General features: G+C 45.2%; 1 protein-coding gene across 1 annotated transcript; it reads right to left on the bottom strand.

Moving 5' to 3' along the window:
• Positions 1–248: 248 nt before the first annotated feature.
• Positions 249–27633, bottom strand: OLFML1 (olfactomedin like 1; the record flags this gene model as incomplete). Its single annotated transcript, XM_079707918.1, has 3 exons — positions 249–1039; positions 24770–25058; positions 27508–27633. The coding sequence occupies 3 exons, from the start codon at positions 27631–27633 to the stop codon at positions 249–251; spliced, it is 1206 nt and encodes a 401-aa protein (XP_079564044.1).
• Positions 27634–27968: the final 335 nt, after the last annotated feature.

The raw sequence follows: 27968 nt of genomic DNA, 5'->3' as shown, positions 1-27968 counted from the left end.
AATGTGGGAGGCCTTGAGCTCCAGGAGGTTTGGATGGGTAATGGAAGTTGTTGAAAATTCCTGAATGACAGACTCTCATCTACGCTCTTGGAAGATACTGAAGGCAGTACCATCTGGAAAAGGGTGCGTGTGCATTCCCACTTCCAGCCCCTTTCCCTGTGTGCGATTAGAGGGATGCTATATTGCAAAGGGGCTGTGGCTTCCTGGAGAGCAGCGTCCCTGGCGCTCTCCCTCGTGGCTGCAACGCATCACTGCAGAGGCTGCTTTCTCTTTGTCTGGAGTTTGTAAATGATCTGGTTTCCATCATTCCAGGCATAGAGCTGCTTATCTCTAGGGTTGTAATGGATCATGGAGTGACTTCTTGACCGCCTGGGGAAGAACACGTTGGGCAGATTCTCCTCAATGACAGCACCCAGCGGATCATAGACACAAGTGATGCGATGCGGGCCGAGGCCACCAGAACTGTAGACCACGTAGAGGACACCACACAAGAGGAATGAGGCTTCAGCATCCTGACTTCTGCATGGAGTGTCCCATGAGTGTTCCACTCCCAGTGTGTCAGGCTCAATTTTCGTGAGAACCAAATGGCCGTGGATGCTTGGCCCTGAGTGGATGGCCCAGAGCCCGTGCTCATCCACAGCCAGGTCAATGTAAGTCGAGGGGGAGTGCGGGTAGGCCAGGGCTCTGCCTGCCCCTCCCAAGAGCAGCATCCGATCTTCCACAGTCCTCTTCTGCAGGTTATATTTGATGATCTCATTGCGAGTCCCCTGGCTGTGAAAAAATAGGAAACCTTTGTAGATCACTTGGCCTGTCCCCTGCCAGGAATGTGTTAGGATCAGCTTCCGGGGGGCTGGCTTGATGCTATCTCCCATGAATGCCCGTATGCTGGCAAATTCCCAGACAGTGTTGTTTCTGGATCCAATTAAGAAATAAACTTTTGGAGAGTCTCTGACAGCATCTTTCATCCAAGAGCCATCTGTGTCCATTGTCTTCTTCACTATTTTCAGAGACTTTATGCCCATCAGCATGTTGTCACAGCCTGGCCAAACAGGAGAAAAGGGGAAGGTTACTTTATAAACACGAGATGTCTGCTTTTCTCACAGATTGCTTTTTTTTTTCCTTCAGTGTCTAGAATAAAATTACAATCATAACTGATTGTAGGATTCAATGAATCAAAGACTTTAATGAATAATTGGGTCTCTGTTAAGTGAGTTGCCGTCCAGTTATAAGAGCATTAGTCACGATAATCAAATCAGGATATAAACAACCATTTGCTGTGTCAGAGGCTCTGTTCACTCTCTAGAGCACTTGAGGTTGACACGCTGAGAATGACTAGGGTATGGAACCACCTAATTCAATTCTGTTTGCCAAGATTTTACTGGGTATCTGCCGTATACTTAGCTTACAGTACTCTCCCAGAACAGTGCTAAGTACTAAAGATAAAAATTATAATATCGTGGGCTTCCCTGGTGGCGCAGTGGTTGAGAGTCCGCCTGCTGATGCAGGGGACATGGGTTTGTGCCCTGATCCAGGAGGATCCCACATGCCGCTGAGCAGCTGGGCCCGTGAGCCATGGCCGCTGAGCCTGCGCGTCCGGAGCCTGTGCTCCGCAACGGGAGAGGCCACAACAGTGAGAGGCTCGTGTACCGCAAAAAAAAAAAAAAAAAATTATAATATCAACCCTACACCTTGAGGAGATGACCTTCTAGTGAAGGATTCTGGTTCTTAACCCTACTAGACCATTCATTATAAGGGTTCTACTCATGCCTTTACTCATTTATTCATGAATGCATGCGTGCCTTTAGTCAGCTGACTTTGGATACCTACAAAAAGCAAGATACTGAGCTAGGTGTTATGAGCTGGGGCTACAATGGACTGGGTGCAATGATAAATTAGGCATGGTTCTGGCTTAATAGGTACATGACTATCTCGAATATAAAGCTTAAAATGAATTTGTTTCAAAAAGGACAGAGAAGAGACATATCATGTGACACAGGAGAGAATCTGCATTTGAATTAGCCCTTGAAAGACACCTTGAAGGACATTCTGAGATGGGTGGGAAAAACTTTCCCAACAATTAACAAAACCACATTTGGGAAAGTCCTCCAAGATTAGCGTTAGTAAAGTAGTATAGAGTTTCACCCAATACCAGCCAAATACTTTGTGTATAAAACTAGATGCATAAAACAAAGCAGTAAATTGAAACCAGCTCTGTGCCTGGAACCTTGAGGGTGGAGCTAAGGAATATGAATTTAATTCTGTAGGGAGGTAGGGAGCTACTGAAGTTTTTGAACAAGACTGAAACATGGTCAAGGTTGTTCTATAAGATTAATTAAGCTGGCAGTCATGTGTACGATGGATACAGGGGGAAGAGACTAAAATCAGGGAAACCAATTCAGAGGGTATTTCTATAATCCAAACAGGATGATAAAGGTCTAAACTAGGTGGAAGAAGATGAAGTAAAAAGAAGGGGCCTACATTTTTCTAGCTCCTCACTGCTAGTTAGACTACTACTCTCTCACCTTCATGCAAAAACCCTTCCTTGGGACTTCCCTGGTGGTCCAGTGGTTAAGAATCCGCCTTCCAATGCAGGGGACGTGGGGTCGATCCCTAGTTGGGGAACTAAGATCCCACATGCCGCAGGGCAACTAAACCCATGTGCCGTGGGGCAACTAAACCCGTGTGCCACAACCAGAGAGCCTGCGTGATCTCTGCCACAACTAGAGAGAAGCTGGCGCGCAGCAACAAAGAGCCCTCGTGCCTCAAGCAATGCCACAACAAAGATCCCGCATGCTGCAACTAAGACCCGACACAGCCTAATTAATTAATTAATTAATTTAAAAGCCCCAAAAAACAAAAACCCTTCCTTCTTTGACCCTGATCCTGGATCAGTTCAAAGTGCTGCCTGCCCTTGAGAGTTGTGTGTTGGTGGAGAAAACCTCACAATGGTGCATATTGGGGTCATTATACTAAGGGACCTCCAATCTCAGCTGAGCCCTAACTACTGTACTACTCTCTGTGCTCAGCCCATCTTCCACACGGCACCTACCTTAAATCCCGCCTCCTGCCCCAAAACTAGCCCATCAGTGCCTCATAATAACTCCTTTGCAAAAATAAATACCATTAGATGTGAACTCCCTCCACTTCCTGTTCCTCACTTATAGACTTTTCTTCAACTCCTGCCCTTTCTACCCTCCCACACATCTTTTTTTTTTTAATTTATTTATTTATTTTTGGCTGCCTTGGGTCTTTGCTGCTGCACGCGGGCTTTCTCTAGTTGCGATGAGTGGGGGCTACTCTTTCGTTGCAGTGTGCAGGCTTCTCATTGCGGTGGCTTCTCTTGTTGCAGAGCATGGGCTCTAGGCGTGTGGGCTTCAGTAGTTGTGGCTAGCGGGCTCAGTACCTGTGGCACACGGGCTCAGTTGCTCCACAGCGTATGGAATCTTCCAGGACCAGGGCTTGAACCCGTGTCCCCTGCATTGGCAGGCGGATTCTTAACCACTGTGCCACCAGGGAAGCCCCCCTCCCACACATCTTAAAAGAAGCCATGTCATTCCTCCTGTGTAAGACTAATACTTTCATCTGCACCCATCTCGTCCTTTCCTGGCTTCTTCTAGATTTCCTCCATGAATGATCCCCTTTCTATTATCTCAGATTTCTCCTTCACTACTATTTTATTAGCTTGGAAACATCAATTCTCCCACAGTTAGGCACTCTTTTCTACTTACTTCACTCTTTCTATAATTTTATAGAACTAGAATCTCCTACAGAATAGTTTATACTCTCTGCATCCATTTCTTCACCTCCCATTCTTTCACTTCACCATAACTTCACAGAAACAACCTTTTAAAATGTGATCAGAGGGCTTCCCTGGTGGCGCAGTGGTTGAGAGTTCACCTGCCGATGCAGGGGACACGGGTTCGTGCCCTGGTCCAGGAAGATCCCACATGCCGCGGAGTGGCTGGGCCCATGAGCCATGGCCGCTGAGCCTGTGCGTCGGGAGCCTGTGCTCCGCAACGGGAGAGGCCACAACAGTGAGAGTCCCGGGTACCGCAAAAAAAAAAAAAAAAAAAAAAATGTGACCAGGGACTTCCTAACTGAAAACTCAGACTTTTTTTTAACATCTTTATTGGAGTATAATTGCTTTACAATGGTGTGTTAGTTTCTGCTTCATAACAAAGTGAATCAGTTATAGTATACATATGTTCCCATATCTCTTCCCTCTTGCATCTCCCTCCCTCCCACCCTCCCTATCCCACCCCTCTAGGTGGTCACAAAGCACCGAGCAGATCTCCCTGTGCTACGCGGCTGCTTCCCACTAGCTACCTATTTTACGTTTGGTAGTGTATATATGTCCATGCCTCTCTCTCGTTTTGTCACAGCTTATCCTTCCCCCTCCCCATATCCTCAAGTCCATTCTCTAGTAGGTCTGTGTCTTTATTCCTGTCTTACCCCTAGGTTCTTCATGACATTTTTTTTCTTAAATTCCATATATATGTGTTAGCATACGGTATTTGTCTTTCTCTTTCTTACTTCACTCCGTATGACAGACTCTAGGTCTATCCACCTCATTACAAATAGCTCAGTTTCGTTTCTTTTTATGGCTGGGTAATATTCCATTGTATATTTGTGCCACATCTTCTTTATCCGTTCATCCGATGATGGACACTTAGGTTGTTTCCATCTCCGGGCTATTGTAAATAGAGCTGCAATGAACATTTTGGTACATGACTCTTTTTGAATTATGGTTTTCTCAGGGTATATGCCCAGTAGTGGGATTGCTGGGTCATACGGTAGTTCTATTTGTAGTTTTTTAAGGAACCTCCATACCGTTCTCCATAGTGGCTGTACCAATTCACATTCCCACCAGCAGCGCAAGGGTGTTCCCTTTTCTCCACACCCTCTCCAGCATTTATTGTTTCTAGATTTTTCGATGATGGCCATTCTGACTGGTGTGAGATGATATCTCATTGTAGTTTTGATTTGCATTTCTCTAATGATTAATGATGTTGAGCATTCTTTCATGTGTTTGTTGGCAGTCTGTATATCTTCTTTGGAGAAATGTCTATTTAGGTCTTCTGCCCATTTTTGGATTGGGTTGTTTGATTTTTTGTTATTGAGCTGCATGAGCTGCTTATAAATTTTGGAGATTAATCCTTTGTCAGTTGCTTCATTTGCAAATATTTTCTCCCATTCTGAGGGTTGTCTTTTGGTCTTGTTTATGGTTTCCTTTGCTGTGCAAAAGCTTTGAAGTTTCATTAGGTCCCAGTTGTTTATTTTTGTTTTTATTTCCATTTCTCTAGGAGGTGGGTCAAAAAGGATCTTGCTGTGATTTATGTCATAGAGTGTTCTGCCTATATTTTCCTCTAAGAGTTTGATAGTTTCTGGCCTTACATTTAGGTCTTTAATCCATTTTGAGCTTATTTTTGTGTATGGTGTTAGGGAGTGATCTAATCTCATACTTTTACATGTCCCTGTCCAGTTTTCCCAGCACCACTTATTGAAGAGGCTGTCCTTTCTCCACTGTACATTCCTACCTCCTTTATCAAAGATAAGGTGACCATATGTGCGTGGGTTTATCTCTGGGCTTTCTATCCTGTTCCATTGATCTATCTTTCTGTTTTTGTGCCAGTACTACACTGTCTTGATTACTGTAGCTTTGTAGTATAGTCTGAAGTCAGGGAGCCTGATTCCTCTAGCTCCATTTTTTGTTCTCAAGATTGCTTTGGCTATTCGGGGTCTGTTGTCTTTCCATACAAATTGTGAAATTTTTTGTTCTAGTTCTGTGAAAAATGCCAGTGGTAGGAAAACTCAGACCTTTTATGTCCGTATCTTACCTGACCTTTCTGTAGCATGGCAGTATTGATCAGTAAAGATCAAGGGAGAAAATGTCTTCCCCCTTGATCTTTGTGTCACCACAGAGACAATGTCTGTGTTCATCAAATGCCGTTTCATTTTCCTCTTCCTTAGTCACACATTCGCAGTCTCCTTTGTATGTAAGCTGCACCCATTGACCTATATCCTGTCTAATGGAATGTAGACAGAAGTGGTATAAGCCATTTCCACATGGCCCTTACATATACTATCTTCAAGAAGACCTTAGAGTCTTGGAATTGTCATGGTGACCAAGTTAAAGAGGGATGTGGGTCAAGATGAGATGAGAGCTACTCATCATTTTAGGAAAAGTGGGTCATCAGTTCTAATTATGAGCTGCTTGTTGGGACTGCCCTGTTAGACAGTCTATCATGAGGTGAGCAGTGTCACAGAGGCAGGGAGTGGTGGCCTTACTAGAAGCATGAAGAACCTTGTGTTTCTCCCTCAAATCTCTATCGCAGGTAGGAGAGCAGAGTCTTAATAAAAGCATGGGAACTCTCTGGGTCTCCCTCACTGACTGCAGTAGGGTAAGGTGGTGGAGTGACAGTTGGGTGTATAACAGTCTCTCAAGAAGAACTGAGCACTCTGAAAGTCTCCCACAAATCCTTCTAAAAGCTTTGATATCAGAAGCTAGAAGGGCCAGTGGGTTGTCATTTTGTTCTTAATAAATGCATGGGTTCTCCAGGCCAACTGGAGGCCAACTAGAGTCAGAGGACAAGAAGCAGGGTGATGGGAGAGAAAGCGGACACAAGGAAGAAGGATGCACAGCCATAGCACAGGGAACTATATCCAATCTCCTGGGATAAACCATAATGGAAAAGAATATTAAATAAAGAATGTATATATGTGTAAAACTGAGTCACTTTGCTGTACAGCAGAGACTGGCACAACATTGTAAATCAATTATACTTCGATTAAAACAAACAAACAAAACATGCACAGCCAGAGAAGTCCCAGGGGTTGAGGTCAGTAAGCATTTGGCAAACGGCTTGTGACTGCCAGCAATCCTATCACAGTTCCTTAATCAATTCACCACCCACAATGATCACAGCTTCTCTTCTCTCCTCAAGGGTCCATCATACCCTTCTCACTCGCCTAGGAAGATCTTGCCTCTGATTTCACTGAGAAAACAGAAGCAATCAGAGAACAACATCATCTCTGGTATGGATTACTGCAATAGCCTTCTACGTGGTGGCCAAACTTCTATCCTTGACCCCAGAGACCATTCCTCACAGCAGCCGAAGCATCTTTGAAAAATTAAGTCAGATCATGTCACATGTCTGCTCAAAACTCACCAGGGACTTCCCGTCTGACTCAGAGTAAAGCTCACATCTCTACCTTCCAGGCCATCTGGGACTGTCTGCCCACTGCTTCCCTGCCTTGTCTCCTGCAACTCCCCTACTTTGATCATTTTGTGCAGCTACACTGGCCTCCCTGCGGTTCCTCAAATTATGCCAAGCACGCTCCTGCCTCAGGAATTTGGCACATTTTGTTCCCTCTGCTTGGAACCATCTTCCTGAAGATATCTACATGACTTCCTCCCTTGCTCCCTTTAGGTCTGCTCCCAAATGCTCCCTGCTCATTAACGTCTTCTCTGACCACCCTATTAAAAATGGTGGCCCATCCTCCAGCTCTCCATATCTCCCTTACCCTAGCTCACTGGTCTCCACAGTGCTTACCTTCTATCTGACATATTATAAATTAATCTGTTAACATATTTATTGCTCAACTCCCCTCAACAGAGTATAAACTCCACGAGGGCATGAGGTTTGCCTTATCCGTTTCATTCAGTGCTGTATGTCTTGCCCCTAGGATAGCATCTGGCACACAGCAGGCCAGTATTTGCTGAATGAGTGAGTTTTCCAACCACCCAATCTATTAACCAATTGCTCCCGATCCCATACTCTCTGCGTCCCTCCTGCTCTCTTTACTTTTGCAGTGGATCTCATCCCTCTCACCGAGTCAAGGACTTGGCACCTGAAATTATCTCCCCTCTCCTGCTCAATAGTCTCTTCCTCCCAACTGGATCATTCTCCTCTGTAAACAAGCAGGCTGTAGGATCATGCTAGAATCCAGTGTGGCCCCATTTTTCAATTCCACTTTATAATAAAACTCCTTGAGAGAGGAAGTTCCTCACCTCCAATTATCCCTTAAGCCACTCTAATCAGCTCCAGTTCTCCACAAGTCTAAGTTCCCCTGCCCCACTCACACTGGATCAGTTTTTGTCAAGGTCACCAACAACCACCATGTTGTAAAATCTAAGGGTCAATTCTCAGTCTTCATCCTAATCAACTTCTCAGTAAGCTTTGATTACTTGATTGCTACCTCTCCCTGAAACTCTTTCTCCTCGTGATTCTGGAACACCCCTGCTTTTGTTTGTCCTCCTATTGTTCTAGATTTTTTTAATCTTGGAATTCATGGCTGGTTCCTTATCACCATCCATCTTTAAGTGTTCTATCCTCAGACCTTTTCATTTCTCTATCTATGATCACTTTCCAACTCACTTCATTCTTTCCCATGGCTCTGAATAGCACGTAAGTTCTGAATAATGATGAAATTCAAACTTGGACCAGGAATGACATCCTATCTGGATGTCTACTTAGCCCCAAACTCATTCATCTAGTCAGTGTTCCTTATTGGCTATCTTCAAACTTCACCTGTCCAAAGCAGAACTCTTGCTTTTATCCCCAAACTTCCTTCCTCTTCTTCCCATTTCAAGCAAGAACCATCAATCAAATTTCTTCTCTAGAAGTCATTCTTTTTTTTTTTTTTTTTTTTTTTTTTTTTTTTTTTTTTTTTTGCGGCACGTGGGCCTCTCACTGTTGTGGCCTCTCCCGTTGCGGAGCACAGGCTCCAGACGCGCAGGCTCAGCGGCCATGGCTCACGGGCCCAGCCGCTCCGCGCGGCATGTGGGATCTTCCCGGACCAGGGCACGAACCCGTGTCCCCTGCATCAGCAGGCGGACTCTCAACCACTGCGCCACCAGGGAAGCCCTAGAAGTCATTCTTGATTCATTTCCTTCCATCTCCCCACACTAGCAAGTTCTGGTAGTAAGCTTACCTTTAACTTATGATGTTATACTTAAATTAAAATGCTCAGTATATTTATTTTTTTTTTTTTTTTTTTTTTTTTTTTTTTTTTTTTTTTTTTGTGGTATGCGGGCCTCTCACTGTTGTGGCCTCTCCCGTTGCGGAGCACAGGCTCCGGACGCGCAGGCTCAGCGGCCATGGCTCACGGGCCCAGCCGCTCCGCGGCATATGGGATCCTCCCGGACCGGGGCACGAACCCGTATCCCCTGCATTGGCAGGCGGACTCTCAACCACTGCGCCACCAGGGAGGCCCTCAGTATATTTATATATCCTCCTCTTCCCACTCCCTCCTCCTCCTCTTCCCCTGCACGCCGTGAATCCTCACCTTTTGCCTGGACTACTACCATAGTCCCTAATTTGTTTCTCTGATTTTACTCTTGCTTTGCTATAGAATGTTCTCCACAAAGCAGTAGGAGTGATCTGTTTAAAAACATGAATTATGTGACTGACCTGCTAACCCTTTTTTCCCACCACTCTTGGAATAAAATCCTAATTTGACTTAAAGCACCTACCTCGTTTGGCCCCTCCCTGTCTCTGGGACTTGATCCTCCACTTTCTCCCCAACCCTCCCCCACAGTCTTGCCTCACTGTGCACTGATTACATTGGCTTTCTTGCTGTTCTGGGAGCTGTCAAGTTTGCTTCTGCCTCAGGACTCTTGCACTTGTAATTCTTTCTGCCTGGAGTGTTCTTTTCCTTGATCCTCCCATGGTCTGCTCCTACTCGTCCTTCAAAGCTCAGTTTCAATCTTATCTCCTTAAGAGACTACCTGCGACCACTGTATCTAATTTTAAATGATCTACTGCAGCATCTCTCTTATTTTCTTTATATCACTTACCATGTTCTGTAATTATGTTATCTGTTTTACTTACTACTGTATTGTCCTTCTCCCCCATTAGACTATAAGCTCCACAAAAGCAGGGCCTTTGTCTTCCAGTTTACTGTTGTACTCTACTGCCTTACTGAGAGCTCGGTGGTTCAACAAATATCTATTGAATTAATAAGAAAAATAGGTTCATTCAAGCAGATGTTTTTCTAGGGTTTAAATAGTACTGCACATCCAGAGTTCTGATCACAGATCTGTCTTAAGTAATAATAATTTGTAAAGCACCTTAAAGCTTTTATGATGCTTTCAAATGCATTATTTCATTTAAAGATGTGACACAACATTGTTACCAAGGAAACATAGGGCAGGAGTGGGGTTGGGGAGAGCCAAGTCCTGGGAAATCAGTCCTTTCAGCAGTCATGTCATCAGTGGCTGCTCCCAGAGGCCTTGCCTGGCCCACACCATGGCCAGGGCCAGACTTTGGGACAAGCTATTGAAATGAGCAGGACCCTGTGGGGCTCCTGGGCACGGAAGACTTTCTGTGTCCCCCGTTCCTTGTTTGTAGGGAATAGACTCCAGCCTCCATGACCTTCCCTGAGTTCCAAAGGCCAGATTCGAACAGCTGCTAATCAGGGAAGGAAGGGGACTCAGAGACAAGGGAGGAGCAGTCAAGAAACAATACTGCAGCCTTGGGGCAGGGTCCTGGTTCCACCTCAAGGGATATACATAACAGTATCTTTGAGCTCTTCTGCAGAACTAAAACCCCCAACAAATGGAAGATGTTACATTCTTCATTCAAGAGAAGGTCACAGTTTGATAACCTTGAGAAGCTCATCAGGAGACCACCTGAGGCCAGATTAAAGGAGTGCAGGCCCTTCACACACCCTGATCCTTATCAGCAACCCCACCCTTGAACCACTGCTATAAAACTCCTCACGTTAAGACACACAGTTTTTCAGGGCATGAGTCCACCATGTCCCCTTTGCCTGGCAAAGCAATAAACCTATTCTTTTCTACTTCACCCAGAACTCTGTCCCCAAGATTTGATTCGGCACCAGTGTACAGCGGCCGAGTTTTTGGCATCATTATGGAAATCTCTCGGCCATTATATGCCACCATGTTACCCTACTGACCTGCTTTGCCAGACTGAGGGATTGCTTCCCTGTGGCCTCTGGGTCAACTTCATTCCGGTTGGCCTGGGTTATAGAAGCCAAACCCTTAGGAAAAGCAGAGAAGCCTGGGCCAGCTGGGAGCCTTAGAATAAGTTTCAAATATCTCGGCATGGCACTCAAGGTCCTTCATCTGCATTTCAGGAGCAGCTAACAGAAGGATCCCCCTCCATGCTGAGCTTTGGGGGCTATGGGCTTGGTGCAGAAAAGAGAAGAGTGGACTGCCCTGCTTACCAAGATCCATCTCTGCTAGGGCTTGGTATGCCTTTTCTCAGTCTCACCAGCCGAATCTGTCTCATGTGAATACTCTGCTCTTCCCACATACTCTGGTGATCACAGAGGATGAATGAACAAGGATTTAAGCTTGTACGTGATCACAGATACATTTAATGGGAAAGAGTGGGGGTCCCATGGGCCACAAGAGAAGCTCAGAAGCTGTTCCCTATTGAGGAACAAGCCCAAAATCTCAAGAAATGAATAAATATCTACAAATACATATAATATGCTTGGTACTGTGATAGGTACTTATTTGCATTAATTTATCTACGTCTTATAATAAGCCTAAGTGGTAGATATTTTAATCTCCATTTCCAAGTTAAAAAAAAAAAGTTTGGATAAGTTACCTGCATAGATCATCTAGCTAAGGGGGCCTCTGAGCTCATCTGAGCTGGAAGGCAGGGCCAGCCAGGACAGCCCCAGCCAGCCCCAGGAACATGGTGGATAGGTGTGTGCACATGGTGGGAAGGGGTGAGCCTGGGTGTGCCTAGAGAGGGAGAGATGAGGATAATGGACTCCCTGGGGCCTATTCACAGGGTGCTGAGATATCTGTCCTGACTGGGAAGCTCTCAGGCTGCCCACCCTCCTGGGAAGAAAGTTAGCAGGCTTGCAGCCCAGCTACGAGAAACTATGGCTAAGAACAAGGCATTCAATGTCTCATCAGTGAGAAAATGTTCATTTAAAATACAGGAGAAATTAATACAAACATTCTTCTTTCTCCTTCTACTCCTCTTTTCTAATGCAGAATCCTTGAAGAAATAGTAAAACAAGAATGTTAGATGGTTTTGATCAGGGAAACACAGTCCAGGGGGGAACACAAAATTTCCACTCCCCTGAGGTCCCTTTGGCTTCTCCTATTCCTTTGTAGCCAGAACCTGGGACTGGGAGTCAGAGACCTGAGTGGTCTGAGATCCATCTCTGCTTCCCTCTGTGACTCCCTGAAAGTTCCTTGTCAATCAAGCCTTAGCTTTTCCAGCTGTAGAACGAGGGGTTTAGCCTGGATGTTGTATAGTTTATTCAGGTGGATATACTGTAATTTTTATAAATTTCTCCTCTTTTGGAATTTGGGGAGAATATACTTACAGTGTCTGAGTAAAAGGGTAAGTTAAAACTCCCTGCTGTGCTTCTCTTGAGAAGAGATAATTAGCAGGAGTAAAAGGTTGAGGAAAGATAGGAAACAAATTAAAAACTTTTGAGTCCAGCCAAGATGCAAATTATTTAACAGAGACACTGACATTGTGCAAACCAGAGAATGAAAATCTGTGGTTTAGCCCTTAGGCAGACTTGCAGACAAGCAATTAGGATAGAATTTGGCCCAAGGCCTCAGAGTGAATTCATATATAAATTTCACTTATTTGAATCTTTTTAATATTTTTTCCCTTATTTAATAGGAATACTCTCCAGACTTGCTGAGACTTGTCCCTCCATAGGGGAGTGACTCAATCAGAGTTATGTTTTAAAAACAGTGGTCTGCATATTAGTAGAGAATGAACTGGGGGGTAGAGGTGGGGGAGGGGGGATACAGGAAGACAGGTGGAGAGTCTGTAAGTACAATCCAGACGAGAAAAATCTAAATAGTGATGGGAATGAAAAAATGGGCATGGACTCAAAAAATAGAAAAAGAGAGGTCAGGTAACTGATTCAGCTGTGGGAGTGGAGTGATAAACCAGACTCAAGGTTGTGAGACAGAAGGGAAGGGGAGAGGGCACAACCTTTAAAAGAATGACACTGAGGATACAACAAAAACTGGTTAGACCCAACTAGGCCCAAGATGGCAGAAGATTCAACGTCCAGTAGGCCTTGAGCCCCATTATACGCTCATTGTACTACATTAGCATATGTTAAATGACACCCACAGGCACCATGACAGTTCTGAGGATGACCATAAAAGACCAAAAAGTGGGTGATGGCCCAATTCCTGGAAATCTCCATCCATTCCCCAAAATAATTGGAAAAATCCTCCCATTCATTAGCCTATGAAATTACCCAGCCTGTAAAAACTAACCACCCCATATTTCGGGGCTGCACTCACCTTCTGAGATAGACCACATTCTGTCTATGGAATCTGTATCTCTCAATAAACCTGCTTTCACTTTACGATGGCTCACTCTTGAATTCTTCCCTGTGTGAAGCCAAGGAACCTCACTTGGCAGCCTGTCCCATGGACTTGCCCAAGACCTCGGACGTGACCATCCTCTCACGCCCCATTTTCCTACAACAGTTGGGGGTGATAGAATGCATGAGACAGCAACAGGGAAGGAAGGTCAGATTTAACTGGGAAGAAAAGTGATGAATTCACTGAAAATAAGAGAATCTCTGTAAAGCCATGCATATTTTGACTGCTTCTTGAAATTCTCTGTTATAAATCTTGATTTCTTCAACCACCTGAATTGTATTCATGTTAATAAACATTTGTCAATACCTCTGAAGTGACAGGTACATGGGGATGTCAAAGATGACAGCTCTCAGACGAGTAGTCAATTATGAAGCTTCAAGCTATTACAATAAAATTGTCAATGTGGACTTAAGTGTTCTGGAAACTAGGGGCATTTATGCTTTTTGCCCACAGGATATATTTCTTTTATTTTTATTTTATTTATTTATTTATTTATTTATTTTTGGCCGTGTTGGGTCTTCGTTGCTGTGTGCGGGCTTTCTCTAGTTGCGGTGAGCAGGGGCTACTCTTCGTTGCAGTGCACAGGCTTCTCATTGCAATGTCTTTTCTCGTTGTGGAGCACGGGCTCTAGGCACGCGGGCTTCAGTAGTTGCGGCACGTGGGCTCAGTAGTTGTGGCTCACAGGCTCTAGAGCACAGGCTCAGTAGTTGTGGCACACGGGCTTAGTTGCTCCGCGGCATGTGGGATCTTCCCGGACCAGGGATCGAACCTGTGTCCCCTGCACTGGCAGACGAATTCTCAACCACTGCACCACCAGGGAAGCCCCTCACAGGATATATTTCTGATATGTCAGCATGGTACCCAAGGTCCTTCATCTGACCTCTTTTGTCATTTGCCCACCACACTGGCCTAGTTACTAGTCACTGAACTTGCCATGGCCTCTCACAAGTTTTAAACTTTGCCCCTACTTTTCCTTAGCTCATCTTCACTAACTTAGGATACATCTTCTTGTCCTTCAAAACAAAAGTCTCTGACTCTTGCATAGCAGCTAGTTGCTCCTTCTTGTGTACCTAAAGCATTCTGTGCAGCCCTCTTCTGTGGCAGATTTCGGGCTGAATTGGAATCGCCTATTCACTTTGCTTCCTTGCAAGCATTTAAGACAGAAGCTGTGCCTTGTCTTTTTATCCGCAGTGCCTGAGACACAGTACACATCTCCCTCACTATTCAAATTCTTACTGCCTACTGTTCAAACTCAGGAATCAATTAGATTCAGATAATGCAGTATTAGTCAGTTGCTACTCCAACTCACGCTAGGCCAACTTGGAAATCAAATAGATTCAAATAACAAGAAGTATGTGTGGACATTAGCAGGTGCCATTTCACTGCCTGAATGCCTGGGTGGTTGGATAGCAGGACGGCAGGAAGACCAGCTTATATGAAATGGTACTCAGTGAGCCATGGGAGGATTTGGCTTTGCAGTTGGGCTGAGAATCCAGAGTGAGTGCTTAAACAGGGCCTGGCATACAATACGTGCTCTACATGTTTTGGTGAGTCGCACAGAACTCTTTAGTAAATCCACCTCAAAGGGTTTTCTAGGTTCCCAACACTAAAAGTATTTCATGGCACCCAGTACAGACCCCTGCCAGCTTCCCTTTATTAGTGATTAGCAATAGAGTGTGAGAAAGAAAACATGGCTGTTGACTTGCATGGCTGGGTGTTGCTCAACAGCATGGAGTGCGTGGAAGCTGGGAAGACCTGTGAGTAGGAGCGAGTCCACTGCTTCCACTGGAATTACCTATAGTTGGAGTTCATAGCCAGGATGTGTCCTTTCAGAAGAGCACAGCTTTCCATAACCTCCTCTTACTTATTTTTCTTCCACAGTATTTATCTTCTTTCTGACATATTATAAACTTCCTTGCTAACATATTAATTGTTTGACTCCCCTCAATAGAATGTAAGCCCTATGATGGCAGGGCTTTATCCAATGTGTTATATTCACTGCTGGACATCCTGTCCTAGAATAGCCTCTGGCACATATTACTATTTCTCTATTTTAATTATGACTATGCTAAGAGATATACATCAACAAAAACTCTTTGGGGTCCTGAATAATTTTTTAAAAGTAAAGGGTTCCTGAGATAAAAGTTTGAGAGCTGTGGTCCTAGAGGTTCCAGGCTGGTAAATACTCATGTAAAGCGAAGTATCTGAACTGGGCAGTCCTCCAGGGAACTTCTGATCAAACAGCCTCTGTTTTGCATTAGTTATCTAACTGTTGCAACATCTTAAGCATTCCAAGTTTATAATTATGAACTTCTTGCTTTTATTTAACTTTTATTTAAAGACTAAGCTGGGTTTTGTTTTTTGCATATTGGGTTAATTTTTTCCTGTAATATTCTTACCCAAACTAAAAAGGATGGAAATGTTCTCAATGTCTAGGTGTGGTATTACCATTCTCCCATGTGCCTGCTTAGAAAACAGAATCATTTTGCATGTTGCCATGGATTCTTCCTGTGCAATCAATCCCACTGTTCTCTCTATCCTTTCTCAAAGTGTGTGGGTATAGCAGCTGCTCACCTCATCCTGAACTTTGCAGCAGCCCTCTCATTGGTTCTTCGGTCTCCCCTCAAAACCATCAATCACACTAATGCCCCATCCACTGCTTTCCTATAGAGATTTGCATATTTAAAAACCCATCTTTTTTTTTTTTTTTTTTCTTTGCCACACCACACGGCATGTGGGATCTCAGTTCCCTGAACAGGGATCAAGCCCATGCCCCCTGCATTGGAAGGCAGAGTCTTAACCACTGGACCGCCAGGGAAGTCCCTAAAAACCCATCTTGATAGCTGCCTCTTTCCAGAAGCAGCAAGACCAAAAGCCTCATATGGACGCTACTAGAGGTTCTATGGAAGGATGGGCTCCAGAGCCAGACTTGAACTTGCTTTGGCCAAAAGAACGTGGTGAAGGTGACCAGACCTTGGTGTGCTTGTGCCCTCTCCCTCAGACATCTGCCTCCACCACAAGAACAAGCCCAGGTTTGCCTCCTTCAAGATCAGATGTCATGTGGAGAAGAATCAAGCCATTGCAACTGAGGCCGTCCTCAACCAGCCATCTCCTGGGCAATGTGTCACTAATTGTAGATGCACTAGGAAGCCCTGCCGAGAATAGCTAAGCCTGGTCCAGGCCAACAGAACTGCCCAGCTGCTCTGTGGACTCCTGAGAAATAGTCAATGATTGTTTTAACCCACTAACTTTCAAAGTGGCTTGTCATGCAGAATTATTGTGGCAGATACCTGGTGTGGGGTCCAGGTAAGGGAACTATGAGCAGATAGGGAGACTGAGATGAATCTAGTGTGTCTAGCGGGTGGTGCTTACTCTTCAGCGTAGCAGGAAAGTGGGAGGAAGATCGGGCTACATGAAACTCTGAGACACAGTTTCATCATCTGAAAAGAAGTCATAATACTATCTACCTAGCAGAGTTGTCATGGGCATTGGATAACATATCAGATACAAGAAGCGTAATGTAATTCCTGGCAAACAGTTGTTTCCACTTTCCAAGAAACTACTCCTCAAGGTCAGAAAATACTGATCCCTACTCTGTTCCAGGCACTGTGTTAGACTTGGGGAACACAGCATGACAAGTGCAGAGATGCATGGAGTATATTTTATGTTTTCAGAATAGCGGATTCAACACAGCATAGAGCATCATGTGAATGGGAACTGGCAGTAGTGGCACAAGACTAAGCTGAGAAATGTTAAAAGTTGCTGTGCTCAAAACTTACAGTTACCTCAGGCTTCCCTGGTGGCGCAGTGGTTGAGAGTCCGCCTGCCAATGCAGGGGACATGGGTTCGTGTCCCGGTCCGGGAGGATCCCACATGCCGCGGAGTGGCTGGGCCCGTGAGCCATGGCCACTGAGCCTGCGCGTCCGGAGCCTGTGCTCCGCAGCGGGAGAGGCCACAACAGTGAGAGGCCCGTGTACCGCAAAAATAAATAAATAAGTAAATAAATAATAAATAAATAAATGAAGAAAAGGCAGGGAATTAAAAACCAAGGGTTGGAGAGAGGGGGGAACTGACACTTCTTGGACAGGATTTGAAAGAATGATTTAAAGCAATCTGTTTGTGAGTAGGAATCATCATCAAATAACAACTAAGAGGCCTGACGTGGTCTTCATGCATGTCCCACAATAATAATGCCTCTGGGCGCAGGTATTTAGTCTCAGAGCCGAGGGCTGCTACCTGAGGGCCTCCGTGACAGCTCTGCAGATGGCCGGCCTGGCCCAGGCTCTCCCTGCTATGAGCACTCAAACTCCCCCACTGCCAGTCCATTCTGAACACTGGAGCCAGATGATCTTCCTCAAAACCTCCGTCTGAGCCCGGACACTCCCCTGCTTACCACTGTTACGCAAAACAGCACGATGGGAAAGGTTAGTATATGTAGGAGTCGGCCTGCCTTGGTTTGAATCCTCCTCTGGCGTCAGTTAGCAGTGAGACCTTGGACAGATGACTTATTTATTCACTCAGTGCCCTGATTTCCACATCTATAAAATGGGGGTTAATTATAATATCTGTCACACAGGTTTGTTGTGAGAATTAGCTGATATAATCCAACAAGACATAGAAAATACTTAAAGATTACCCAGTACATAATAAGCGCTCAATAACTATTAGCTACTGTTATTCATATTACTTTCATTCCCCACAGCTAGAAAGTGAAGAGGCTCAGCACAAAGGAGCTTAGGTCTTGTCTGGTTCTTTTATCTCCTCTCCACTTCTCCCTACACCTGAGAGGTCCACTGAACCCTAAGCCTGATGAGGCCTTTGTACATCCACATGCTGGTCATTTGCTTGAAGTGCCCTTTACTCTGTTCTCCGTGTAATTAGTTCTTTTCCAACATTAAAACTTGGCTTGAGGGTCACATTCCAGATTCCATGGTCTCCCCCATCCCCATCTCCATGGCAACCTTGACCTTACTTAATTACTGAATGCCTGCCCCTGTGCTTCTGTGACACCCTCCATCAGAACAGGCATCACCCCACCTGTTATTCTGTGTTTGTTTGGATGGTTTCCCCACTTGGCTGTAAGCTTTTTGAGGACAAGAATGTTATCTTATTCGATGTTCCATCTCTAATGCCTGGCACAATGCCAACGTATATATGGAATTCAGCTAGAGATTTGTTGAATGAATGAACAAACGAATGAGTCAGAAGGAGAATGAATGGGGAGGTTCACTACACTGGAGCCAAAAGCCATCAGCCAAAACAACTTTGGGATCTTCTATTCTCACCGCTGCGGCCTCTCCCGTAGTGGAGCACAGGCTCCGGATGCGCAGGCTCAGCAGCCATGGCTCACGGGCCCGGCTGCTCCAAGGCACGTGGGATCCTCCCGGACCGGGGCACGAACCCGCGTCCCCTGCATCGGCAGGCGGACTCTCAACCACTGCGCCACCAGGGAAGCCCTGGGATCTTCTATTAATACCTGTAGTGATGGTCCTGGAGGTATCCTCATAGACCACGGGCCTTCTGGCCGGATACACAGAAGAGTACTATGTCCGTTGGCCTTTCTGAACCCAGCACAGTGACCTATGGGACTGTCCCAGAGGCAGCATAGGATAAGCTGTACATACACCTTTGGCACTGCTGATCTGCAAATGCAGTAACTTCTGTGTGTGTGTATGTGTGTGCACACACAAGTACTCTCATACCCTCCTGTGCTTACACCTGTGTGTACCCTCAATGCCCTCCTTTGTGGGTGATACCTCTGTTGCAATTTAGAGTTATACATCTCTTAATGTTTTGTTCCACTCATACCTCTGTTGCAATTTAGAGCTATACATCTCTTAATGTTTTGTTCCACTCATCGCAAACTAATGGACCTTGAGAGTTGGCTCATAAACATGTTTTATTTGGCTTCTAGTGGGTTTTACGCTCGTTTGTTTTTATTTTATTTTATTTTATTTTATTTTAATTTAATTTAATTTTATTTTTGCGGTATGCGGGCCTCTCACTGTTGTGGCCTCTCCCATTGCGGAGCACAGGCTCCGGACGCGCAGGCTCAGCGGCCATGACTCACGGGCCCAGCCGCTCCGTGGCACGCGGGATCCTCCCGGAGCGGGGCATAAACCCGTGTCCCCTGCATCGGGAGGCGGACTCCCAACCACTGCACCACCAGGGAAGCCCTGTTTTTATTTTTTATTTTGTTTAGTTTTTAATGGCTTTCAGTATGAGGCACACACATTTATACCTGAATGGACCCCAGAGGCATTTGAATTTGCAGCAATAGACTTTCTCCTCTAAAACATGATCTAACAAAGGATATGAGTTACTTCAGCAGGGAGAGGGTTACTGGAGGTAATTTGTACGCACCCTTGCAAATAAAGGAGCGGGACTAAAACAGGAAGTAAAATAATGCTATAATGGCTTATTCTGACTGCCTTGAGAATTTTTCTTTACAAGCTATTTACAAGTTAAGAAGAGGTTAATACTCTCCTGATCCACCCATGAATACAGCCTGTGGAATCTGCCAAAGACTGTTAGTTGGATAAATTCTCAATCTGGGTATCTGAGCCAGTGGTGCTTTGCCATAAGTTGCCAAGTGCAATGCAAAATTTCTTTTTACTTATAACAGTTATAGTACCAAAGACTTGGAATGAGTTTAAAATATAAGTTAGATTGTATTCAAATATCTTTCAGTCACTGCATTCTAAATTGTGTGCATGAGAGACAGAGAAAGAGAGAGAGAGAGAGAGAGAGAGAGAAAGAGAGAGAGAGAGAGAGAAAGGAGGAGAGAGAGCCTGTATGTGTTAGAGTTAAGATTCTAAGAATGTTACCTTAGCCCAAACATCCCTGGAATTGTGATCCTCACGTGAACATCACTTGTGGATCATCTCTCAATAAAGGCTGAAGACTTGAGAACAGCTCTATAGGAAATGGCTTAATTACAGAGCAACTCTACCTTATTTATTATCCCCAGTGTCTGGCCCTTTGTAGTTGCCCAATAAATATTCCTAGAATAAACGAGAACCATTTAGACTGATGTTAGAATTTTCTGGAAATCTCCTAAAACACAATGTTGAATTTTCCAAGGAAGTTATGTTATCTTCTCTCTCTAGGTTTTCTGAAAACACTCTCTAAGATGGCATGTATGTATGAATGAAACTCTTGATGTGACCTCTGGCGACCCTCCCTAGCCTATAAGCCCATATTTGCCCACACAAGGATGCTGACTTGAGGCCTAAGGATTCTAGTGAAAGTTTCACAGCCGGCACAGTCCCAGCGACCAAGGTTAGAAGATAGGAAGATGGGAGCCTTGTGGGAAGAAGGTGGGTACAGGTAACAGCACCGGCTGGGATGGGCAGAATTCTAAGGTTCCCACCCCCATGGTCATGCCCTACATACTCCCCTCCCCTTGAGTGAGGGCTGCACCTGTGAATATGACTGTCCTCCTTGACTAGGTTACATTATGAGACAAAGCTAAAGAGATTTTGTAGATATAATTAAGGTCCAAAATCAGTTGATTTTGAGTTAATCAAAAGGAAGATGATTATGGGTGGGCTTGACCAAAATCAGATAAAAACTCTTAAAAGAGAGACTGAGCACTTCCCAAAGAGAGGCAATCTCCTCCTGGCCCCGAGGGAGCAGTAGCCACATTGTGAGCTGCCTGTGAAGAGGAGCGGCTTCTGGAAGCTGAGGCCTTCGCCCTACAACCACAGGAAGGTGAATTCTGTCAACGTCAATGAACTTCGAAGAGGACCCTGAGCTCCAGGTGAGAATGGAGCCCAGCCAACACCTTGATTGTACCCTCATGAGACTGTTGAACGAAGCATCCAACTAAGCTGTGCCTGGACGCCTGAACCCAAAGAAACTCTAAGATAATACATGTATATTATTTTAAACTACTAGAGCTGCGGGGATTTGCTACACAGCATTAGAATAACTAATACAGGCATAGTTACTAAGATACATGGCCAAAACCATGGGGGATGGGCACAGTAAAATACAAAACAGTGCATGGAACGGGGATACACTGGCATTCCAAAGTCCATCCTTAGGCACAGAACTTCTGGAAATAATAGGTCAGAGGGCACTAATCACGCAGTTGTGATTGTGATTGTTTACAGGTCTGTCTTTCCCTAACCAAGTTCTGAGGGGTCTCTGCCATCAGTGCCTCTTCTATAGATGATTTTGCCCTGACCCCGGCTCTCTGAGTACAGGAGTACAGGAGTGAAGACGTCAGTATATTCATGGTCTGGCTGAGGAGTCAAACACACACAGATATGCGTGGTTGAGAGTTAGTGCTGCCTTGGAAGATTGAGTGAGGTGCTCCAGGAGCACTAGAGGCTAATCTGTCTGGTGGGGCGGGGAGGGGGAGCTGGGGAGGTGGGCAGAAGTGTTTACAGAGAACCCACAGAATTTTTGAGACATAAAAGGTGGGTAGAAAAACATATATACATATATATATATATATATATTTGTTTGTTTATTTGTTTTAATTGCTACTGCATGTGGGTAAATTATGGGAGAAGAAGATGGAGATCAGCTCAGGCCACTTTCTGAAGGGTCTTCCTCATATAAACGGCTGAGATTTGAAGGGGTTTTTTGTGGCTGTTGATAATTGATGCCAAACGGCAAAAACATTCTACCTCCATGTGTGTCGTGGGAAGGTCTATGAGACAGCACAGAGCAGTAGGAGGCAAAGCCAGAGGCGAGAGAAGCTGTAAGAAAGCCAGTGCAGGATGCAGACATGTCCCACTCCTTCCTCTGTCCCTGCTGTGAGCACAGGGCCCCTCCAAGAGTCGAGGCAAAAAGTGCTTGTTGAATCATAAACTGACAAATCATCAAAAGAGGGCTCCCGAGGCAACAGGCATGGAAGCAGCCATCACTGAAAAGTCAAAAGAGTTTTCACTCACCACGGAGCTGGGAGAGGGAATATTTTAGGCCTCCAGGGTCTGAGAGATGAGGCAGAGGACAAGCGTTGAAAAAGCAGAAAATCCAGACTCAGGACCTCTGCTGAGCTCTAGCTGGAGTGGAAAGGGGCAACCTCAAGGCCTGAGGGGCTTAGAGTGTCTCAGAGATCCAATCCAGCACCATCGTTCAGGCTTGGGGTCCTCCCTCACCCCTGGGTAGAGCACATTCTAGCTCAGGCTACATTTATCACCCAATCCTCCCCATCAGCTTTTTAGGGAGCTGTTCCTTTTCCACTGGCTCATCCTTGCCTTTTCCCCCAGTCCCTCGTCCCATGCTTACCCCCAGCTGCTCCCTCTCAGAAGGAGGAGGTTCATCTCAAGACAGGGCCAAAAAGGACCACTCACTTGACCAACTTGACTAAGTGCTTCATAATATAGATAAGGGACCCTCTTCTCTGTCTTCTGACTCAGAGATAAGATTTTCTCTTTTCTGCCAAAACCTAATAACCCTTCTGTCTGTGCTAACAATCCCTGTGTCCATTCATTCATTCGTCCCCTTAGTTATTCACCAACAAGTATTTATTGAACATAGACACTATTCTAGCACGCAGCATCGAACATGAAAGGCAGGATCCAGGCTCTCATAGAGCTGACACTCGAGATAGGGAGGCATAAAATGAGCATTGAGCAAATAAACGAACTAGAAGATCTCAGAGTAATAAGTGTTCCAAAAAAAACAACAAAAACAAAAACAGTAAAGTAGTAAGTGCTCCACAACGCCTCTTGGGTTACCTTTCTCAGTGTACTTCAGACCAACGACCCAATGGCTTAGGCCAAGAACCCAGGAAGCATCCTGGACTCATGCCTCTCACTCATTTTTCACATTCAATTATCTGTCACAAAGCCACGTGTATTCCAATTCTCAGTGACTCTGAAATCCATCTGTCCTTCTCCATCTCCCTGACACTTCATGCAGACACCATCACTTACTGACCAATTTATTGCAGTATGTCCCTGATTAGTGTTCTGTCTCTAGTCTTGTCCTCTTCCTGCACGTCATGCCCCTGCTTAAAATTGTTCAATGGTTCTCAACAGTTTTTTCAGTCAAGTTCAACCCCCTTAGCTTAGCATGCAAGGTCTTTCACTATCTGGGTGCTACTGAACCCTTTGGCCTTGCTTCCCTGCACTCACCTGCCCCACACAGCTCCCACTCAGCCATCACTGCAGATCTACACGTGGAAGTGTTACCTGCCTTTGAGCTGCTGCACCCTCACTTAACGCGCCCTCTGCTCATCCTTCTCTAGCTTCTTTGTTCCAAAGTCAGATCAAATGTCACCTCATTTTGGAAGACGCATGGAGTTTTTACAAGGATTACATTGAAAAGATATATGAGGGGCTTCTCTGGTGGCACAGTTGTTGGGAGTCCACCTGCCAATGCAGGGGATATGGGTTCGATCCCTAGTCCGGGAAGGTCCCACATGTCGCCGAGCAAGTGAGCCCGTGCGCCACAACTACTGAGCCTGAGCTCTGGAGCCTGCGTGCCACGACTACTGGGGCCCACATGCCTAGAGCCCGTGCTCTGCAACGGGAGAGGCCACTACAATGAGAAGCCCGCGCTCCGCAACGAGGGGTGCCTCCCCACCCCCTACCCGCCGCTTGCCGCAATTAGAGAAAGCCTGCGCGGCAATGAGGACCCAATGCAGCCAAAGATAAATAAATTTTAAAAAAGAAAGAAAAAGAAAAGATACGTGAAACCCTTAGCCCAATAAGGGCATTCAGCTTTTGTCTTATTTACCTGATGAAATTTCTTACATTTGGGGCAGGCATAATTAGCAAATAAATAAAGATTTCCTTTTTGCAATGAAACCATCTCAGAATACAGACTCTGAGGTGGACTTGTCTCCCTCATTGTTTTAATGAAATGGAAATTTTCCTTCTCATTTATGTTTTTGTTGCTTGATACTTGCTATTATCATTCGAGCTCCTAACCATTATTCTTAATGGCCTGGAAGTGATTCTGATGGATCCCAAGATTGGAGACAAATACCTTGAATATATCATCATCCCAACAGAATACACAATAATAATTCACTGTAGTTCCTGGCCCTGAGGGTTGGCTGTTGCCATGTCCAATTTCACGACGTTTCTGGGCACATTTGCAGCCTGTCCCTACTCCCAGGGCACTGGGAGAATCCACCAACCTGCCACTCTTCGTGGCAGGGGACCACACACCTCTATCAACCCAAGGTCTATCTCGAGATGCCCTTCCTGGGCTGACTTCTAACACCATAGCCCTGATCTTCTACGGGGGCTTTAGGAACTCTCTGGGAAAGGGAAAGCTGCTTTCTGAGAATGGATTTTCCTTTGGACACCTGTGCCCCGATAAGGTTTCTCTCCCAGCACATGCCCACAAGAGCACATATCCAGTTCTTACTGGGTCAGACCCCCTACCTGTGTGGGAGCTGTCTCCGAGGGTGAAAGTCCCCAGAAGGGGTAATAAAAGACGCAGTTCTCTTACTTGCATTCAGCAGTGTCCGGATCCTTTTCTCCTCCTCAGCTCCTTGGACTTGCTTTTCTGCCAGCATCTTGTCCTCTGACTCTGTGCACACCTCAGCCTCCCGCAGGTACTCCAGGTAGTCGATCTCCCGCTGGGCACGTTCGACTTTCAGGGCCAGGTTATGGACCGCACTCTTGTACTCACTTGTGTACGTCTGACATCGTCCCAGCATAACGGATATGTTTTTCGAGAACTCTCGGAAATCTTCAATGTATTCTCTCGTTGCTTGGGTACATTTCTGCAGTCCTTGCTTTAGTCAGAAAATAAATTCCCATATTATTGCCAGTTATTTAACTTGCCCAAGTAACATCAACAGCTCTCGTTCACAGGAAAAAGACTTTTAAAATACAGATAGTTAAAAGGGGGGGAAATAAAAATCACCCACAGTTCCTTAATTCAAAGGACTATTGACACTTTAGTGTACAAATCTTTAAAAGTTTTCCCATGCATGTAGTCATACATATATAAACATTTTTTAATGTGATTTCGCTACATGTATGTTTTATAACATATTTTTAGCTTGCTGATATATTGTGAACGTATTTCTTTTTTTTTTTTTTTTTTTTTTTTTTTTTGCGGTACGCGGGCCTCTCACTGCTGTGGCCTCTCCCGTTGTGGAGCACAGGCTCCAGACGCGCAGGCTCAGCGGCCATGGCTCACGGGCCCAGCCGCTCCGCGGCATGTGGGATCTTCCCGGACCGGGGCACGAACCCGTGTCCCCTGCATCGGCAGGCGGACTCTCAACCACTGCGCCACTAGGGAAGCCCCGTGAACGTATTTCAATACCAATTAATATATATCTATACCATAACTTTAATGACACAATTCCATTGAATTGACATCCCATTATTTATTCCATTAGACTCTTTTTAAGGGACATTTATGTAGTTTTCAATGTTCTGCCATTCAAACAATGCTGAAGAAAATCTTTGTCTTTACATATTTGTGTATTTCTCTGGTTATTTTCTGAGGATACATTTCCAGATGTGAGCTCCATCGTCAGCACCTGCACAGGGCCTGGCACACAGTCGTACTCAATAAATACTTGCTGAATGAAAGATAAGTAAATGAAGGGTGGAAATGGGAGGGGTTGCTGGGTCAAACAGCATGTATACTTAAAGACCATTTGGCGGTTTACCAAAATGCTCTCCGCAAAAGTTGTAAAAATATTAATATATACTCCAAACAGCAGGATATAAGACTGCTCATTGATGAATGAAAGAGAGAGAGAGAAAGGTGGGGGGAGAGAGAGTGTGTGAGAGGAAGGGAGGGAAGGAAGGAGGGAGAGAGAGACAGAAATAGAGAGGGAGAGAGAAACAGAAAGGATGAGAGGGAAAGAGAGGGAGGAGAGAGAAACTGTCTAAGTCTATCCTCTTTTCCTTACCCCTCTGACACAAATCCCTCAGTGTGGAGATGGCATCACTTTGTTGCTAAGTGTCTGCCTTGGCCTGGTGGAGCACCTGGGGACTCAACTTCCCACCTAGGTTTCCACGATCAGGGTGGGAAGACCTATATAAATCATATCCCTATCTTTTAAAATCCACATTCATAGCTATGAAAGTATCAGTCTATACTCGATACCCTTGTCTGCAGACAGATTCGAGTATTGGGAAAGCTTGCAGGGATGTGACTGGCGCTGACCCCCAAGGCAGGTCGGTGGTAAATGAAGAGGGACCATGGTTGAGAGTAATTCTGGCACATTTAAGGAGGTGAGACTGGGCAGGAGGTGTCTGAGGAGAGAGCAAATGAGGCAGCAAGAGGCCACTGACCTGGGAACATTTCATCCGTGGCTTCCTGGCCTCAGTCCGCCGGACGTTAGGAAACGTGTGCAGCCTGCTCTGAGGAACTGTTTTACCCTGACTGTAACCAAATAGTTTGGACTTGAAGAGTTTTCAGGAAAATATATAAAATTGGAGATAAGCGTGTCTTTGAGAGAAGATAAATAATTTATCAAAATTTAACTTGTACAAAAGCAAGGCATGAAGTATGAAACAGCCAATGTCATCACCAGGGTGTGTCAGAGGTTACCACGGGAGAGTTACATTTGGCCCTGGGAGTCTGTCCTTGCAGCAAAAATGTTGGGTTTTGCAAATTTTAATGAAGTGGCAGTTGCAACACTTGGAGAAAAAGGCCCCAACACTTTCTCTCTGTTTAACATTGCTGAAATCTGCTCATTTCTAAAACCAAGTCCAGTTCAGCAAAAGAAGCTAAGAGCTTCTCAGGACACCAATATCATGACTTTTTGCAGTGACCTAATGGCTCACCATAAAAAGACATAACGAAAACTAAAATCTGCTATCATCCTGATATAGTAAAACATGAAGAAAACGTGACCAAATGTTTAATTTTCCTATTTTAAAAATTGAGCAACTGAATAATATTTTAGACATTTACCACCATGCCAGGCAATGTTCTAAGTAGGAATTAATTTATTAAATCTGCAGAATAGCCATAAGAGGTAAATTCTATTATCGTCCCCATTTTACAGATGAGAAAAACTGCCAGATCAGATAGAGGAAAGCCCTGCTCAAGGTCTGGGAGAAACCACTAGACTATGAAAAATATTAAGTGTACATTTAGCAATCTATTTATCATTCACTGTCTGGAAAAATGCATCCCAGTAGGTAGGGAAGTGTGGGTAAGATGAAGTGACTTCCGGGAGGCAGGTTCCCCAGATCAGGGGCCCAGATGCCACCTACCTCCAAGACTTGAAAGCGCTGATAGATGTAGTGCACCATGGCCGGGTCCTGGGCAAACAGCGGCAGGGGTAGAAAGGCCGTGAGGATCAGAACCCTGAAAGCAGAAGCTTGCCTAAGAGCCAGCATGGTCCTGCAAACCACCCAGGGTGGGAATCTCTTCTGCTGTTGCTTCTCGAAGAAGGCTCAAGGGTCCAGGTGGTGGTCTCCTGCTTTCTAGCCGCTGCTGAGAAAAATTCTTCAAAAACAGCCAGACAGCAAAGTCTGCTAGTTACTCCCTCAGAGGCGTGATCTTGCTTAGCAAGATGGTGATCAAGTCCAGCTGTTGGCAAGTCAGTCTCCGGAGGCCCTGCAGGCCGACTTGGGGTAGAGGCCTCCCTGGGTCCAGCATCTGTCGCTATCACCTTTGACACACACGGACCCTCTGCAGGCCAGTGGCTGTCCCCTCTTCCAGGCCTGGGTGA

This window comes from Hyperoodon ampullatus (assembly GCF_949752795.1).
Source record: "Hyperoodon ampullatus genome assembly, chromosome: 7".
Lineage (NCBI taxonomy): Eukaryota > Metazoa > Chordata > Mammalia > Artiodactyla > Ziphiidae > Hyperoodon > Hyperoodon ampullatus.
Note: the sequence above shows the minus strand (reverse complement) of the source record. Positions and strands in the feature narration are given on the sequence as shown.